At 48.7% G+C, this 18,785-nt stretch overlaps 1 protein-coding gene across 4 annotated transcripts in view; it reads right to left on the reverse strand.

Annotated features, from left to right (window-relative positions):
* Positions 1-18,785, reverse strand: part of ALPK1 (alpha kinase 1) — a 68,255-nt gene that overhangs the window by 42,710 nt on the left and 6,760 nt on the right. For 3 of the 4 annotated variants that reach the window (XM_032969012.2, XM_032969011.2, XM_032969009.2), the window contains exon 2: positions 173-367. In XM_032969012.2, the coding sequence (XP_032824903.2) occupies positions 173-281 (109 nt within the window). In that variant the 5' untranslated portion in view covers positions 282-367. Of the gene's footprint in view, positions 1-172; positions 368-565; positions 716-18,785 lie in introns of all 4 variants that reach the window. The other variant, XM_076073374.1, reaches the window with a different exon arrangement.

Below are 18,785 nucleotides of genomic sequence, written 5' to 3' on the forward strand. Positions count from 1 at the left end.
ACATATGTAAGGGGGATTTCATCCGTACATCCCAATGGATCCTCAATGGTTAATTTACGCACTGCGATCTCACAACAACAACAATACAAAATGATGAAAGCCGCGGCGACGAATCACAGCGACCGGGAAGAGCCGCTGCTCATTTCAAAGGCGCTCTTTGCACGTGTCTCACCGTGAGGTAGCGCCGCCCCCGCGGGGACAGTGGCATCTCCGTCTCGCAATGCCCCCAACTCCTGCAGACATGCCCTCAGGGCAGCCACCATCACCTCCTGGGTGCTCATGGTGAGAGAGGGAGGCTCTCCGATACGCGTCCGGGGACAGGATGATTGATGGCCAAACTTCTCGCCTCCGAGCCCAGATGTGGCTCCTTGAGTTGCGGGCGGGGGGGGTGGGGGGAAAAATGAAAAAACAAAACAAGGGGGTGAGCGAGCCGCGAGGGAGTGGTGGCGAGGGGAGGAGGGGGTGGAGAGGGTTCAGGGGAAGGCGATGGGGGTGTTGGGGGTTTGGAAGAGTTATTCTTTCAATAAATAGAGGGGTCATGAATCGGTTGTTTTCTTTTCCTCACAGCTCAGCGGTGCGCCAGCTTCTGAGTCCAAGGTTACGCCATCGGTCGCAGGCCACGCTCGCAAAGTTTCGCGTTTCGGCGTTGCTTCGTGATGGAAAATGGTTGCGTTTGGTGCGCATTAACTTAATCACCTCTGATGAGTGCGGTTGCCTACGTACGGTGCGAAAAGAAGTTCAACATACATACATAATCGTGAAAAAAATGTATCTCCCTCAATTACATTCCAATTTTATTATTATATTCTCCTGGACATCTGTGAAAAAAGAGCTGTATATCTCGTTGGATTCCTCCAATATAAACAAATATTCTGATATCCAATCAAATTCCAAGACTGATTATATCAATCAAGGGGAGGACACTGCCAAGGTGGTACGATGGTGAGCAGCACTACTGGACTTGCGATGCAGAGGCCTCCGCTTCATCTCTATCTCCCGGCGTGGCAGCTGAAACTATGGGGGTGGGGGGCAAGTTTATTCAATCAAACATTTCCGTGGACCACCCAGCCCCCCACATCCCTGGTGACAGAACGCCTTCGCTTCTCTCTCTAAATACCAGCAATACAAAAATGATTCATACTACCGAAACATAAAAAAAATATTTTTTACGCAGCTTCAATTATACAAATTTTAAGTGGTGGCATTTAGATCCTAGGGTTAGGGTAGTTCAATCAGGGTAGTGTACCGAAATTCGTATTTTAAAAAAATATTATCAAATATGATGAGTCAAATATGAAATAACGTCCGAAACAAAACGTACAATAAACGTTGTCATTATTGTCCGGATCAACCTGCGTTTGCATCGCAGCCACCACGGATCACCTGGAGGTGGTACCGGGAACCGCTCTCTGAGAACGACCGCTGTCATATATCCCAAGAGAGTCCATTTGACAGCGCTCCCGGCCAAGCGCAACCATAAGGCACCTCGCACGCATCCCCAGTTACACGTCCACGTAGCAGGCATGTGACGCGGTTCCCTGGCTGCGGTTGGGCAGAGGCAAATCGATCCACTACACGATTTGCAAAGTCCTCACAGCAGGTGCACACAACGACGTAATCCATTCTCCCCCTTAAATTCAGCTCTCGCTGGACACACCTGACAAGCAACGGATCGCAAATTCTGCGCCACGGACCACAATTCTGCCTGTCGCCTGATGAGGCTGGTTGTAATCACCGGCGAGAAACGTCGCACTAGAAATTGTAAATGTTGTGTGGGTTTACTCTGCCAACACACTGGTGTATGCTAAACTAGTAATTAGCTGACATGTTTTGTTTACGTGGCAAACCTTACGAATTGGCTGTGTAGGTAGGGTGGTGGCGGGTTTAATTACACATTTATATATTTATGCAATCTAACCCAAAACAATCGCTATTATGGACCACTTTATTATTCATGGTTTTTTTTTCACTTTGTTATACTGGCATAGAGTTTCAGTAGTTTCCCATTACACATAATGCAGGGTTGTCCCAAACTCCATTCCTCACAACCGAACATGGTACGTTTTTTCGAATTAACCAAAGGCTCTAGACTTTGCTCTTTTCTTCAGCATACGACTGTCTTTCTGCCAGAAGTATCTGCGGTTGCATGCCCAATGCCACTGCACGTAGGAGGGCCTTCCACAAGAGGGAGCCTTAGATCGTCCATCTCCGGCGTATTTTGGCCTTCTCTTCCAGGCTGGCCAAACGTCTTGAAAACAGTGGGAGCACCCATACTTCACCCCACCACACGTGAACCTGCCAAGCGACTGCGGTGTACCCATCTGCGCCACTGGCTGGACAGGGTTTGGGGGAGTTTAAGAAGCTTGGCCCAGTTGCTTCACCGCTACGACGGGAGATTACCCAGGGCGGTGTTCTTCACTCATTTTTAGAGGGGGCCCACTTTCGCCGACAAGACATCGTCAGTGTGAGGACCGCTACACATTTGTAAGCATTGGGTTTGACAGCACGATAATGGGTGGGGGGGGGGGTATTTTCACATTTGTGTATTGTCTGGGGCCGCACTAAAGGCCACCAGGGGCCGCCAGTGGCCTCCGGGCCTTGCACTGAAGAACACCTCTATTAAAGTGGCATCGCAATTCCCTCATCTGTGGCGCTAACCGCTACACGTACATTCATACACTACCGCTCCCCACGCACGCGTGCACGAACACACACACATGTTGGGAGCGCGGCTGGAGTGGTTAGCTCACGGCCAACATTGGTAACGATTATCTAAACCGGTCCTGGGCCTCCCCTAGGTCGACTCAAACACAAATGAGTAACTGGTGCGGTGTGTAAGCATCGCCAGCAGCAAACCAATGTTGGATATGAGACCGCTCCAGCCATTACGATACAGCCCTGATACCACTTGGTGCTGGTGGCGTCGTGAATGGATGGCGAAGTGGCTTACAACGACAATGTTCCCCCCAATATACCCTTTAACTAACCATTGGGGCAATGTGTGTATGTTGAACTTCTTTCGCGCCGTACATAGCCAGCCATGCTGATCGGAGGTGCGGGCGAACAAATTCAAAAAGCAGTTCCATTTGTACCGTGTCTTGAGATGCGATCACAACTTGACGATTATTGAAAAAAAAATCCAAAATGCAACGCATCCGTTCGAATACAGGTGTAGTCTTTACGCACTTCGTGTGCCTGATGTTTGTGAAGTTCACGCGGGCCGTCAAAAGGACAGTGACAGCATGGGGAGGCTTTCAGCCAGCAGCGGACAGAAAACGGAAGACGATTATATTCATACCGCAATATGTACAAACATTTGGCAAGGTGTGGGGCTGAATGCCTGCAATACTGTGCTTTGGATGTTGGGGTTGGTGGATCACACATAGATGGAGCCAACAAATTCAAGTGGAAACCACAAACGGTTATAAGGTGAGGGAGTACAGAAAGTAGGCTGCCCTACCTATGCAGAATTGTTTAGTGTTATCCTCTCAAACGCTGTGGCTTTTCTCCTTGTGCTGCACTTTCCATTCACATGCGTAGAAACAACTCAAAAAGGTTGTTGAAATACCCAAACCAGTGTGTTATCTCTGCGTCAAAACTGCTCCACTAAATATGATAACCGAAGAACGCATCGGCGTAGGACTGGCCGACATCTGCCGGTGGATAAAGCGCTGCGCGAGATGTACACCTATACACGCACGGACATAACACATTGTGATCCAGAACGGCGCTCCATCCGCCCACCCAAACAACGGGCGCGCACAAAGAACCCAAATAAAACCTCAAATTTTCTTTTAGAAAGGCGTCGAACGGCAAAGGCCACCTGTTTGAGATTTTTTTTTAATATATATCTTCAAAAGACCCACGGTCAAAAAATACTCGGGAGACCTAAAAGTTACGTATCGCTACGTCGCTTAAAAACCGAATATATAACAACACTATTCCTTTGTTTATATTGTAAATTGTTATATCTCTCATTTTTTCTTTTCACCCCGCCCTTTCATTCTGTGAACTCGTCCAAGTGCGCGCTGCAGAGCGCCTGCCATCACAAATGCCAGAAAGGGGCACTTGGACCGGTGCGAGGTTCTGCCTGAATTGCCGGGATTCATAAATTAAGGTCTCGCCAATGGCACAGTATGCGGCATCATATAGAACCATACACATGTCGTTAGCGCCTGGGTGCATGTTTTCTTGTCTTTATTTCATGGGGTGGGTTGAAGGAGGAGGTGGGGGGGGGGTGTTTCTGCTCCTTTCAGCGACCCATTGGTGTCTCGCCTGTGCGTGTGTGCGCATGCAAGCGCACGCACACACTCCCCCCCCCCCCCCGTCTCGCGCGCACACAATTGCACGCACACGCGCACGCACACGCGGGGGCACGCGCGCATGCACACACACGCGCACGCGCACACACAAAGACAAAGGTCCCCCCCCCCCCGTGAAGCCTGAACAGACTGCTGGGGCAAGTGCTGTTAGCGGGCACCTATGAAGACCAGCACGGCACACGAGGGGGTGGGTAAGCAGCACCACGCCCGGCCGCCTTTGTCTCCCTAGTGATGATGTTTACACACCGCACCAGGTACTTATTTGAGGCTGCGTCGACCTAGGGGAGGCCCAGAACCGGTTTAGATAATCGCCACCGGTGTTGGCCGTGAGCGGGAATGGAACTCGAGGCGCCGGGTTCAAAGCGCAGCGTGCAAACCGCTACACCACCGCTCCCCACTCACACAAAGACCCCCCGTATAGCCTCAACAGACTGTTGGGGCAAGTGCTGTTAGCGAGCACCTACGAAGGACGGCACGGCACACGAGTGGGTGGGTGGCCAACACCACACCCGGCCGCCTTTGTCTCCCTAGTGATGATGTTTACACACCGCACCAGGTACTTATTTGAGGCTGCGTCGACCTAGGTTCTGAGCGGGAATCGAACTCGGGTCGCAGGGTTTGTAGCACAGCGCGCTGTCCGCTACACTACCGCTCCCCCCCCCACACACACACACGCGCACACACACACGGACTGTGACACAGCCAGGCTGTCTCGCTCTCTCCCTTTTTAACGCACAACAAAGCACACGTGCACACACTTAATTTAATTTCCTTTTTTTTACTCGGCAAGAACCCCGTGAAGATCGGCGATCTTTTTTTTCGCACAGAAGATGTAAGAATATAAATGTAATTACAGCACCGTACCCGAAAAAGTTAAAATGTATTACTCATCTTTGTTTTAAAATTTGGAGTCGCAATTATTTTGACAATTACAATGTGGGGCTATGGTGCCTGGGACGCAACAGCCTACTCTTGAAAATCGCGTCACGCACTCTTTGATGTCAATGTTTACAGAGGGGCTTTCGTAATTCCTAATGTAAAGATTTTTTTTTAAAGGCACAAGTCTCATGATGCGCAAAAACACTGCGCATGCAAATACAAAGATCCCCTCCATAAAGTAAGTGGTACTGACGTGTCCAAGCTTCATTTGTGCTTCGATGATTTTACCTTCCGAAACAACTTGGCTACGTCTCGCACCGCCACGGAGTGCCTTGCACCCCAGGTTGAGAAGAAGAGGAGGAATTCACTTGGTCGAGTCTCGGGTACCAGTACCCAGGGGTCGGCAACCCGCGACTTCAAGGCCGCACGCGGCTGTGGCTCTTCAAGGGACCTGCCTCGTGACCTTCTTCACTGAAGGGACGACTGTCTCGTATTCGCCCACAGTGCATTACGGCTCTTGAAATGTTGAGTTTTGATAACTGGATTCGGACTCTTGTTGTTGTTTTGGTTTCCGACTCCTGGGCTAGACTGTTTGAAGAAAAATGATGTTCGTGAACGCCTATTAACGCTGGTACGACACACGAGGTTGCGTTGTGGCTAGAACCTTACTTGGCCATTGTTGTCTCCCCAGAGCTGATGTGTACACAATGCACCAAATACTAATTTAAGGCCGAGCAGACCTAAGGGAGGCCCAGGTCCGGATCAGATATCACTCTCCACTGATGTCGGCTATTGCCGGGAATCGAACTCGGGTTGGTGGGTTCGGAGCGCAGTGCACCAACTACTACACTATTGATCCCTATACATGGAAATACACAGATACACATAGACCATTGGAGTCCCTTGTTGTTAGCGAGCACCTATTAAGAGAAGCATGGCACAGGATGGGCCTGTGTGGCCATCACCACACATGCCCAGCTGCGACTGTCTCCTAGACACCGATGTTTACACACACCACACTAGGTTCCCATTTATGGCTGAGTCTACTTAGAAGAATCCCAGAACAGGTTCAGATATTAATAAAGTTTCCAGCATTACATTCGTCACGTTGCAGTGGCTCTCCTGGGAGATCAGCAAGTCCACCAGGGACATTAAAAGTCGTGGATTTTGTTAGTTGCATAAAAGACAATGCATTCACGTGACATTCTCCCCTCTTCTGGAACTGTGAGATGTAGTCATCTTCCCACGACGTGGTGGAAACCCAAGATCTCAAATTGCCACTGGAATCGACCGACAGTGATCGTCAACACCACCCCGACACTGCGGCAAAACACAGACCTCACGGAACATCCATTCGCCTGCGCCAACGTGGAACATCTCGTCCGGGCCATATCATGAGCTATGGATTATCCACTGCTGGACGGGCATATCATGTGCCTGACAAGCGGGGCGGGGAAGAAATACAATCTACGAGTGCGGGGTGGCAGGACGAAGTAGACGATCACTCTGCTACCGTGCCCCACAAAGGCAAAGATCCCCCATGTAGCCTTAACAGACTGCTGGGGCAAGTGCTGTTAGCGAGCACCTATGAAGGCTGGAACCGTACACGAGGGGGTGGGTGGCCAGCACCGCGCCAGGCCGCCTTTGTCTCCCCAGTGGCGATGTTTACACACCGCACTAGGTTCTCATTTGAGACCGGGTCTATCTAGGGGAGGCCCAGGACCGGTTCAGATAATTATCGTCACTGCTGGTGGCCGTGAGCGGGAGTCGAACCCAGGTCCTAGCGCTGACCGCTGCACTACCGTGCCCCACACCCACACGCGCGTGCGCGCACACACAAGAGGCATTTATTGTATAGGGTCGGCAAACCCCTATAGCCGGCCCAAACAAGCGTGCAACACACGCACAAACTCCAGCGCCGGCTCCGTATAAAGTAATGTAACAGATGGGGCTGCAGCGTGCAGCCTTTGGCGAATTAAACTGACATCTGCGCTGGGCAAGAAGCGGGGGCCTGGGGTGGGGTTTGACGGGGTGCGGGGAGATTTGGGGGAAGAGAATGGCCGGGGTAAGTGAGGTTGGGGTAAGCGAGGTTGGGGTTTGTGGTTGCGGTGGGGCGCGCTGGCGGGGCAGGAGAAGAGCGAGATGTAGGGGTTGGGTCAGTCAGTCCAATTACCGCTTCCCCCCCCCCCCACTCCCAATCCTTCCCCTCCCCACAATTGCCAATCCAAGCCTAATGGTTTTAATTCGCACCACCGAGGGTGGTGTGGAGAAAAAGTTTCAATGAGCCTCGCACTTGCTCGTGGTGGGGGGGGGATGCTTTATTTGAGCATCACGGTGGCTAGGAGATGTAAACTACCTCGCTTGGTATACAGGAGGTCGTGGGTTGGAGTCCGACTCTGACGCCTGTATATCTGGAGTTTACGTGTCCCTCTCCCCTTGGTAGCATGGATTTTTTTCCCGGGTCCTCCGGTTTTTCCCTCCACATTTAGAATCAACATCACGCGTTTAGGGTATTTGGCTGCTACTATAAATGTCCACACGATAATAAACCGCTTCGTTGAGCTATCATTTGTGGCAAGGTAGCTTATGAAAAATAGCTATATAGCTCGGTGGGCCTTATCTGGTAGAATAAAACATAGTTTTAGTTTATTCCGCACTTCCTAAGATAAAATATCAAACAAGTACTCATACGCAAAAAACAAAGTAGCCTCAGAATTTTCCACACATTTTGACTGCACGCACAAATTGTGTGCCGGTTGTCATCGGTGCTCGCAAACAGAACTTTCTCCAACATCCCACGCAGGCTATTTAGGGGATCTTTGTTTATGTGTACGTATACGAGTCCGTGTATTTGTACGGATATCTCTGTTAACTACAAATGGCGCTCGCTTGAATTCGATTTCTGGCCAAGGCTGTAATGCAGTATTGCGTAACAAGTGGTGCTGTACAGCATCTCATTGAACGTGTTCAGGCTGCCACCTGGATAAGCTCAGCCATAAATAAAAACCAGGACCACAGCCTACACATAAGCACTGGGGAGACTAAGATGGCCAGGAGTGGTGCTGGCCAATCCACTATTGTGCCTTATGCTGGCCTTAATAGGTGCTCGCAAACATACATTCTCCCCATGGTCTGTTGTGCTAAATGAAGGATCTTTGTGTGTCAGTAGGGAGCACAGGTGATGCATCTCCCAGTCATCTGTCAAGTCAACCATTGGTACCTGGCTCTGTCCCATGACCTCCTGCCAACGAACAGTTCACGCGGACTTCAGGTGCACCTTGCCTGGCACAAGCGCCATGGTAACGTCACCTCCACTTAGTTGCGAACGGCGGTTGTTGTTGTTGTCGTTGGTTAACACACTGCCCTACAATCATAATTGCCCTAGGTTTAATACGAGGATATGGACACACCCAAATCACCGCACAGATTGATACAATAATCCACTGCTGCACTGCAATCTCATGGCCATCTCGCAACCCAAGCAGGTCCCCTAGAGTGGTGTGGGACCCGGGGAAATCACCCGCCCCCCAAAGCGTGGGGCCCAGGGCCATCGCCCCGATTCGCCATAGCGTAGGGACGGGGCTCTGACTGCGTCCACAGACGCACAGACACACACGGGCGATGGTCGAGACGTTTGACAGAGTGGCAGCGCAAAGGAGGGAGCGATCACCTCGGAGATGGAGCGACGAAATGAGCTCGTGTGCGGATAGGTGCTCGATGCGAACGTTGTTGCATCGTGTGACGGTGAAATATTGCGACGGCTTGTATTGGCCACCATCCAGCAGTGGATTGACCATGTTTGACGATGATATACCACAGTGCTTTGTACTGTACTTGCGTGAACACCAGCGACGATCATCTGAACCGGTCATGGGCTTCCCCTAGGTCGACTCAGCCTCAAATGAGTACCTGGTGGCGATGTATAAACACGTGTAAACATGGTCAACTGGGGAGACAAAGGCGGACGGGCGTGGTGCTGGCCACAAAACACTATCGTGTGCCGTGCCGGCCTTCACAATGTGCTCGCTCGCAGCACTTGCCCCAGCTTTGCGTTTGGGCTCCGCGGGGGATCTTTGTCTTTGTGCTGTTGTACGAAGTATCACGAACGGAGCACGAAAGGGTGCATTCACAACAGGCAGTGGCTGTACACGCGCCAGGAAAACATAAATAAAGTTATGTGCAGAGCTCGCGTGTGTAAACATTGCACAAAGGACACTTGAATAATTGGGAAAACATCATGAAGTTCTTTCCTGCCTTCCATTTATTTACCCGTAATTTATTTCCTTAAACAAAAAAGAAAGAGAGAACGGGTGAAGATAACCATCGCGTGCGCGAAATCTGCATTCGGTCCATCGCGTTGGGATTAATCGGCCTTTTTTTCCGCTCGTGTCTACCGCCATGTGTTTGCCTGCCGTCTGCACAGCCACAAGGCATTAAGCTAAGGAGGCTTTCCTCTCTCTGCGCATAGCAATAATAGCAAGCGGTCTGCAGATTGTGGCCGATCGACGTCGACAGCCTCGGCGAGAGCAAACTTCTCCCCGTCCAATTCTTGTTCGGTGCGTGCCGGAAGGACAGGCGCGTTGTGGACCAATTAACAAAAAAAATCGCGTTATAATAATGAATATATAAATATAGGGAGGGAGGGAGCGGGGGGGGAGAAGCACAGTCCCCCACCGATGGCACACGAGATGCATACGCCGCAGGCTGAAGAAAAGAGTTTGAGCCGCGTGTGTCTTAGAAGCATCCAGCAGCATCCCGCGCCGAGGCAGCCGTACAACCGCGGATCCCTTCTCGCGCTGCGACGTTCACTCAATCGCGTTATATAAAAAGATGTGTTCCCTGATACAATCTCTAGCGTTATTAAAACACGATTTATTTTCACAGACTGTCTATATAATGCAGGGCGCGATCCATATATAGATACCCGACTTAAATAACACCACTGCGTTGTGTATAGTGTATAAGTTTCCCTCGCTTTGTGCGGGTTCCGTTTGTGCGATTTCGCTCTGTGCGGTTTGAATTCACTCATATGCGGCGATGCGGTCGGACGTGGAACAACCTTGTTTGTGTACTGTGTGTGTACTGTGTAGTGTGTGTACTGTGTGTACCGTGTGTATGTACTGTGTGTGTAGTGTGTATGTACTGTGTGTGTAGTGTGTATGTACTGAGTGTGTAGTGTGTACTGTGTGTAGTGCGTGTACTGTGTACACTGTGTGTACCGTGTGTGCAGTGCGTGTACTGTGTGTAGTGTGTACCGTATGAGTACTGTGTAGTATGTGTACTGTTTGTGAGTACTGTGTGTACCGTGTGTGTACTGTGTAGTATGTGTACTGTTTGTGCTGTATGTGAGTACTGTGTGTACTGTGTGTGTACTGTGTAGTATGTGTACTGTGTGTACTGTTTGTGAGTACTGTGTGTACCGTGTGTACTGTGTAGTATGTGTACTGTGTGTGCTGTATGTGAGTACTGTGTGTACTGTGTGTGTACTGTGTAGTATGTGTACTGTGTGTGCTGTTTGTGTGTACCGTGTGTACTGTGTAGTATGTGTACTGTGTGTGCTGTTTGTGAGTACTGTGTGTACCGTGTGTACTGTGTAGTATGTGTACTGTGTGTGCTGTTTGTGAGTACTATGTACTGCATAGTATGTGTACTGTGTGTACTGTTTGTGAGTACTGTGTGCACCGTGTGTGTACTGTGTAGTATGTGTACTGTGTGCTGTTTGTGAGTACTGTGTGTACTGTGTAGTATGTGTACTGTGTGTACTGTTTGTGAGTACTGTGTGTACCGTGTGTGTATTTGTAGTATCTGTACTGTGTGTGCTGTTTGTGAGTACTGTGTGTACTGTTTGTGAGTACTGTGTGTACCGTGTGTGTACTGTGTAGTATGTGTACTGTGTGTGCTGTTTGTCAGTACTGTGTGCACCGTGTGTGTACTGCGTAGTATGTGTACTGTGTGTACTATTTGTGAGTACTGTGTGTACCGTGTGTACTGTGTAGTATGTGTACTGTGTGCTGTTTGTGAGTACTGTGTGCGCTACTCGGCAGGCAGCTGTCTCCGCGTGCTGTTTCACTTTGTGGGCACTTTCCTTGGAGCGACGTCCACGTGCGTCCGTCCTCGCTCCACATCGTGACCGGGTGAGCCAGATTGAAAGGTACAGGCGCAGCCCCTGCAGTTGCTTTACTGCTGACGGAAGGGCCCCCACTGACAGGAGGCCCAGAGGGCTCCTCTCGAGGGTGTTTTGGTCTACTCTTCCACGCTGGAACAGACGTCGTGGAAGAGGTCTGTGCGAGCACCCACACTTTACCCCGCCACATGAAACAGGCTCATCGACCGACTGCTGGCGAACACAGCTATGTCGCTAAACTGGCGAACTCTGAATGAGAAGGCTACTGTGCTAACCTCATCAAAGTACAGCGTCCCCCATTGTAACGTTCTTAGGGGCCGTCCATAAATGATGTCACGCGATTTTTTACCTCCCCCCACCCCTCGTGACACGGCGTCACAAAAAGTCAGACTCCCCTCAAATATGACGTCACAAAGCTCTGCCCCCCCCCCCCCAAAACCATATTTCCATTTTGAAAATTAAACAACATGCTTCAAATCGCTTTAAACTATTGTCATTGTAGTGCGTATTTAATGTGGCGCTGCACTCTGATGTTGTAGGAGAAAACATTAATTAAAAAAGTCTATTTAATTAAGTAGAACGTGTTGTCTATATTTATTTAAAGTTGCACAATTTTACGTGACGTCACATTTCCCAAACACCCCCCTCTCCCTCGTCACACATCGTCACAAATGTCTGACCCCCCCCCCCCAGGTGCGTGACGTCATTTATGGACGGCCCCTTACCCGACCCTACTGGACATCAGTGAAAAAGAGCTTTTATAGCTCATCTGATCCGTCCTGAAGTATAAAACAAATATTCTGATTAAGTCGTTGATTTGAAGCTTTCGTGACTGCAGGGATCCATACTCTTTGGTTCTTTCGGTAAAGTCACGTCGGTAGAAATAAGTAAATAATAGATCACGATGTTTCGGGTGCAACGCAAGCAATCGTCACCTACGTGACTTTACCCAAAGAACCAAAGCGTCTTCTGATGCAGTAAAGCGAGACGCAGCGAAATAACAGAGGAAGCAAACATTACGCCCCAAAATCTCTACAACACTGTCTCCCGCCAAGCTCAATTTAAAACTCATGGAATCTTTGAGCACGCCCCTACTCACTGCCCCCGTAGGCATAGCGGGCAGGAGCCGTCGCTTACCCAATATTCAATCACCCGCCGAGCGGAACGTTAAGTGGGTCAATGGACATCGGCGGGGGTATCTGTAGATGGCTCACACTCGCCAACCAGACAGAATCACAATGCTTATTTTATTCTGGAGGAATCCGATGAGCTGTAAAGCTCTTTTTTTCACAGATGTCCGGTAGACGCCAGCCAACCAATCACGAACACCGCCCCTTCCTGCTGACACTCCAATCCAACCCCTATCCCCGTCTCCTCACACTGTCACCCAGACTCATTTTCATTTTGTATTCGCTTTTCATCAATTCCTGACCAACGTAAACTCCACTGGTGACTATGAAACGATAACGGCCACAAATGCGGATCGTTATCGAATGCAGCGACATTTCTCGATCGCAACATTGCGCTAACCACGCAAAACGGTGCGACGTAACTACGGACGCCTTTTCCCCGGGTGGCATGTTTGCTTCAACATTCACATTCACTCCCAACATGTGTGTCACCAGGCAAATCACCAAGGATGGATGGTGGTCACACAGACCGGGCAGCGAGACCCGCCGTGATCTCGTCCGAATCTTGCAAGGTAAGCAAGCGATGGTTAGCCTGGCCTGGTTAGTACATTTACCTGCCGTTATTCGGTGATATTCCATTCAATGGCAGTGACTGCAGGAATCCATACTCTTTGGTTCATTCGGTAAAGTCACGTGGGCAGAAAAAAATAATAATACATCACGACGTTTCGATCGCAACGCAAGCAATCGTCACCTACGTGACTTTACCCAAAGAACCAAAGCGTCTTCTGATGCAGGAAAGCGAGAGGCAGCGAAATAACAAGAGCAAGAAAACAAAATCTCTACAACACCGAACAACGTTCGTCAACGACACGTCGGCTTCAAAAGTAAAACAATGCATTGACTTAAAGCTTTCGTGACTGCAGGAATTCATATTCTTTGGTTATTTCGGTAAAGTCACGTTTTTTTGTGTGTGTGTGCGAGTACTTGGATTGGAGACTGCCAGTTAGTGTAGGCTCGGGCTGTGGTGGCTAAAAGGCAGGAGTACAATGGATTGTTGAATCTATCTGTGCAGAGCTGTTGCGTGTTACCCCGATGTCCGTGTGGGGTTCATTGGGTTACGTACTCCGATGTCTTCCCACGTGAAGCCAAACTCTCATTAAAGTGAAAGTGGGCAGACATCTCAAATTAAGCAGTCTAATGGAAAACGAGACCGGGTGAGGCATTCCTACGTATAAAAACGCCGTTATTAATATGTATTACTCAAAAACAAATGCTGTACATCGATCACATCTTAGACAACTAAAGACACTGCGCACAATACACTAACGAACATCATTGATGTACGGTTACGAGCGTGTAAACCCGGACAACAACTTCTACGTCTAAAACGCAGATAACTTTTCACCACAGTTTTAAAAGAAGTCTCCGTGTTACATCAGCAAACAAAACCAACGCAGGAAAAATATAAATTGCGTTAACGCGAGCGAGCTCTTGCGCGTCGTCTCAATGCGCTTTGAATGTAATTGGATGACACGCTCCCGGGACTGGAGATGATACAGCGCAAGTTTGTACGCTTCCCCGCCACATGTTTGTTTGTATATGCATATGAGAGTGAGAGTGAGTGCGCGCGTGTGTGAGTGCGAGCAAGCGAGCGGGTGGATGAGCGGGCGGGTGAGTTGGCGAGACGCCGCGCGCGTGTGTGTCTGTGTGCACACGCGCGCGTTCACATTCACACACGTGAATGTGAGTGGCAGATGTGCTCGTTTGTGTGTGGTGGTGGTGGTGTTGTGTGTGTGGTGGTGGGTGTTGTGTGTGGGGTGGGTATGGGGGGTAGGGGAGAGTAGAAGGGGGAGGACAGACAGAGGCAGAAAGAGCGTGCGCGTGCACAAGTGTGTGCGTGTGATTCGCGTGTGTAAGCGTGTGTGTGTGTTCGCGTGTGTGGTTGGGTTTGATGAGCAATTTCACGGAGTGGCCTCAGCCCATGACCGCCCAGAACTTTAGCTGTGCGCGAATTCTTTGTTAAATGTTCGTCATTCATTCAACCACTGAAAGTTGTGTCTCGGGAGAGCCGCACGGCAGATTTGAGATTCGCTTCCGAAAATAAGGATAACATCAACAAAAATTGTTGCTCAAGCGAAATCTACCCAACGTATAATAATGCGTGCATTCTAGCGTCTGAACTTCACCCTTATCAGAATAAGATCCTCATGGAGTGAAGATTTGTCATGTGCGACTTGACAATGCTCTGGAGATTCACAGGCTTTCTCGTGTGATCTTTACAAACGGCCCTGAGCGGTAGTAGCGCAGCAGCCAGCACACTGCACTATGAAGCCATAAGTCGGAGTGAGTTCGATTTACGCGATCTAACTTCCAACAAAAAACCTATATTATTGACGATATTGGTCGCGAAAGCCTTCTACGTGTTAAAACTTATCGGCGTTAAAATTCCACCCACAATTTACATCAGTGCCGAGTGATGTCAGAACCGTTATAACCCCCCACAATTCACCAACCCTCATTGACCAGGGCGGTAAAGTATGGTTAAACAACCCCCTTACCAACACTGCGTACAGAATGCCTTCATCCAGCAGTGGATTGATGCGTTGTAAAATATGACTCTTTTTACATCTGTACACAGTGGTCAACAATGGTGAATATATTCCACAAGAATGTAGAATATATTCACCAATGGCTCAGTGCTGATCATTTGAACGTGAAGACACTCACTGGCCTTTGACAGAATTCACACTCTTATTGTGTCTGACAGCGCCCAGACCAGAGGTGGTAAGAGTGCAATTTCTTTCACTGCTGCTGACGGAAGATCATCCACTAGACAGAGCTCAAGAGGGCCCCCTTTTCAGGATATTTGGTCTCCTCTTCCGCAGTACATACAGGCGATAAACACGTTACTGCTGGCTGCTTAAACTTGACTTAATGTCTGTAAACTTTACTTTTTTGTGCGTTATCATTACCCTCACAACTCCGATAAGCACGGTTGGTTACGTACGGTGCGAAAGAAGTTCTACATACGTACTTACAGTCATGTCTCACTGACTTAACCAGTGCCATATTCAAAAGATTTCAAAGAAATTAATTAGCTTTTTAGGTATTTATGTAGTCGTGACCTTAAACAGTACAATATATATTTTTCCTCTAACCAAAATTATTCATGCTAAAGTATGATACTTAAATTTCCATATGTTGTAAAAAATATAATTAATTTTCATCAAGTACATACCACTGTTTCTTTCAGGGTTATTGTGAGTTGAAATTTAATACAGTAAAATCCATCTGTATTTACATTATATACATGGGGCAGTTATATTGTTTGGAAAAGGGAAATTATACCAAACTTGATTTGCGATCGAAACATCATGATCTATTAATTTTTTTATCTACGTGACTTTACCGAAAGAACCAAAGAATATGGAAATGATACCAGTTTAACACGTAGGCTTCCGTGACCAATATTATTCATAAAATGTTTCTGGGTTAGATCGCGTAAACATAAATGCAAGGATGCATTTATATTTGCCTGATGAAGCTGGTTGTAATCGCCAGAGAAGCGTCGTACCCTAATGGTAAATGTTGTGGGTTTACTCTCCAACACACCCGGTGTGCTGAAGTAGTAATTACCATGTTTTGTTTACGTGACAACTTTAACAATTGGCTGTGTCGGGTGGTAGTGGGTTAACGACACATTTAAATTTATGCAATCTAACCCAAAAAACGTTATTGTGGATAATAATACCAAGAGCATTTTTTTAATTCAGGAAAGCCTTCCTGAGTCCCAAAATACTTTTTCGGGGGGGGGGGGGTGGTCCTTAATTTGAATGATTGGCCACTGACGATGAATGATAATTTTTGCATGGTAGGAAACCAGACAACTCGGAGACAACCCCAGCATTTATATACGAGGGGATAACACTAAGCACTACCACATCCTTCCTACCCACAGCTCACAGCCCCACGCCCACAACACCCAGCTTGAGTGTTCGCTCGAAGATCATTGAACTCAGGTAGTTCTTGAGTGAGAGATGCGCTGTTTGCAATGAAGACTACAAAAATAAGACCAGATTGTAATAATGATAGCAACGCGGCGTAGGGCGATCGTTGAAGTTGTATGCTGCAGCCACGGTAGAAGTCTTACATTATCTTGCTTTCATCTGCCTCTCAAGTCTTGCCACTTGCTGAATTGAGGAAACTAATTTCACAGCCTCAGTTACAACTGGTTTCAGTTTGCCCCCTAGTGTTCGCCTTTGTGTACACCCAAAATAAAGTACAGTCAAACCTTGGATTGCGAACATAATTCGTTCCGGAAACGTGTTTGTAATCCAAAGCACTCGTATATCAAAGCACTCGTATATCAGTTGTGATCACGTGACGCTCGGCAGAAAAAGCGTATACATACTACTCGTATTGCAAGACCTCGCTCGTTTATCAAATTAATATTTGCTCAAAAATTTTGCTCGTCTTGCAAAACACTCGCAGACGAAGTTACTCGCAATCCAAGGTTATACTGGAATTGCACATGGGGCCTGATTATGTGTTCGCGGACCAGAGAGACAAGTTGTTGTAAAATACTTGGTAGAAAATTTACAAAAAGTACCAGTTCAATTTTCGCGACCTCTGTCAGGATACACCTTGAGGTGACGTGCATTGGCGAAGTCTCGCTGGGAAGGGGGCAATGGGACCAGGTGGTGGTGTGGTGTGGTTGGCATGGATCCCGATACCACACTCCGATGGCCAGTGGGCCCCGGCCTGGTTGCACGGCCTACACACTCGATAGCTGCGTCACAGTGACAAACCCATCTATTATTTGTAACCCGCTGGGATAGCCCTCCGATGTGTTTTCGGGTTGCACCACGTGTTGTTCGGGGGCCAAGTCAGACGTTTCGCTGCACGTGCTGAGAGCCTCTTCAGGGAAGTAAAGATCTATTCCTTGAAGAAGCTCCAACCTGAAAAGAAAAACCCATCATAGAGCTCGAAAGCGCGACAGCAAAAAAAACCTGCACACCGCTATGACTGTCAGACAGACACACGCACACATATATAAAAGGGGGCCAAGAACACATCCACACACCCATAGCGAAAGCCTCGCTGGTACATGAAGTGAAGTCACAAATAAAATATTCCAAAGGGATTCAGTGGTGGGGTGGGGCCAGGGGCACGGGGGGGGGAATAGATTTTTCTAACACCCCTGTTTTCATTCCAGCTCTCTGAGTCCTTTCTTTGCACCCGTGCATCCTTTCTCGCTAAAGAGGTCTGGATAGCGGGCGAATTGCAAATAGGCACGGGGTTCGTGCGTGCGTGTGTGCAAGGCACAGGGGCCGCCGCATTAACTGCCCTGGACCCCCCCCCCACCTTTTTTCTCTCTCTATGGAACCCCTTAATCGCCTATTTTGAACAGGGCCCGCTCGCCCCATTGTACCGATAAATGGTTTGTACGGGACAGCTCACACGTGGGCCCAAATCTCCGGGTCGCACGGGGCGTCATGCAATCACTATTATTAGTACGAGACTGGCGGGCGACTGGCATGCGCGCTCCTGTTGTATGTACCCGCGTGCGCACACACGCACAAACGCGCACGCACGCTGTTAAGAGTGCGTGCACACACGCGCGCGTGCACGTCAAGTGAGTTGTAATGAAAGTGGAGGTTCACTTTTTACAACTGCCTTGGACTATTTCACGGTGGTTTATGATCTTTACGACAGACATAATATTAAAAAAAATTTCAGCTGAAAGAAGCCCGATGAGCTGGAGGTGCCCGGCGCGAGCTGATCCGCAACGGAGCGGATGGTGTTACGGTCAGCGCGGCGGACTTGCAATTCAGAAGCCGCCGGTTCGATTCGATCTCCCGGCGCAGCAGTTGAAACAAGGGGCAAATAATTGCAAGGGTTGTAATTTTACCTCCACGTGTATGTATTATCATTTTTTAAAGCAAAAAATGCCAGTCGCCGGCTATCTGGTACTGTATGTATGTTGAACTTCTTTCTCATCATACGTAGCCAACATGCATACTACATACAAGCGTGTTAATTGGACGTGCGAGGGAAAGACAACAAACTAAACACAAAAAGCTGTTCTAAAGAAGCTATATTTTAAAAGTGCATAGCTGTAATGGCTTCCTAATATTGGAAGAAAGAGCGTTCCAGACAGTCGCAGAAGCGCATCTGGTGCTAATAAAAGCAACGTGCCCTACATTGCATACAATAAGATAATTTCTGGATAGAACGGTGGCCGATGGATGAGACCGGTGACGGAATCGAAGTTCTCTCCTGAGAAGAAGGCTCCCAAGAGGACGACCGCGGCGGGGATGCAGCGAT

This window comes from Petromyzon marinus, chromosome 41 (genome assembly GCF_048934315.1).
Source record: "Petromyzon marinus isolate PM22_M1 ecotype Great Lakes invasive population chromosome 41, UKy_Petmar_22M1.pri1.0, whole genome shotgun sequence".
NCBI lineage: Eukaryota > Metazoa > Chordata > Hyperoartia > Petromyzontiformes > Petromyzontidae > Petromyzon > Petromyzon marinus.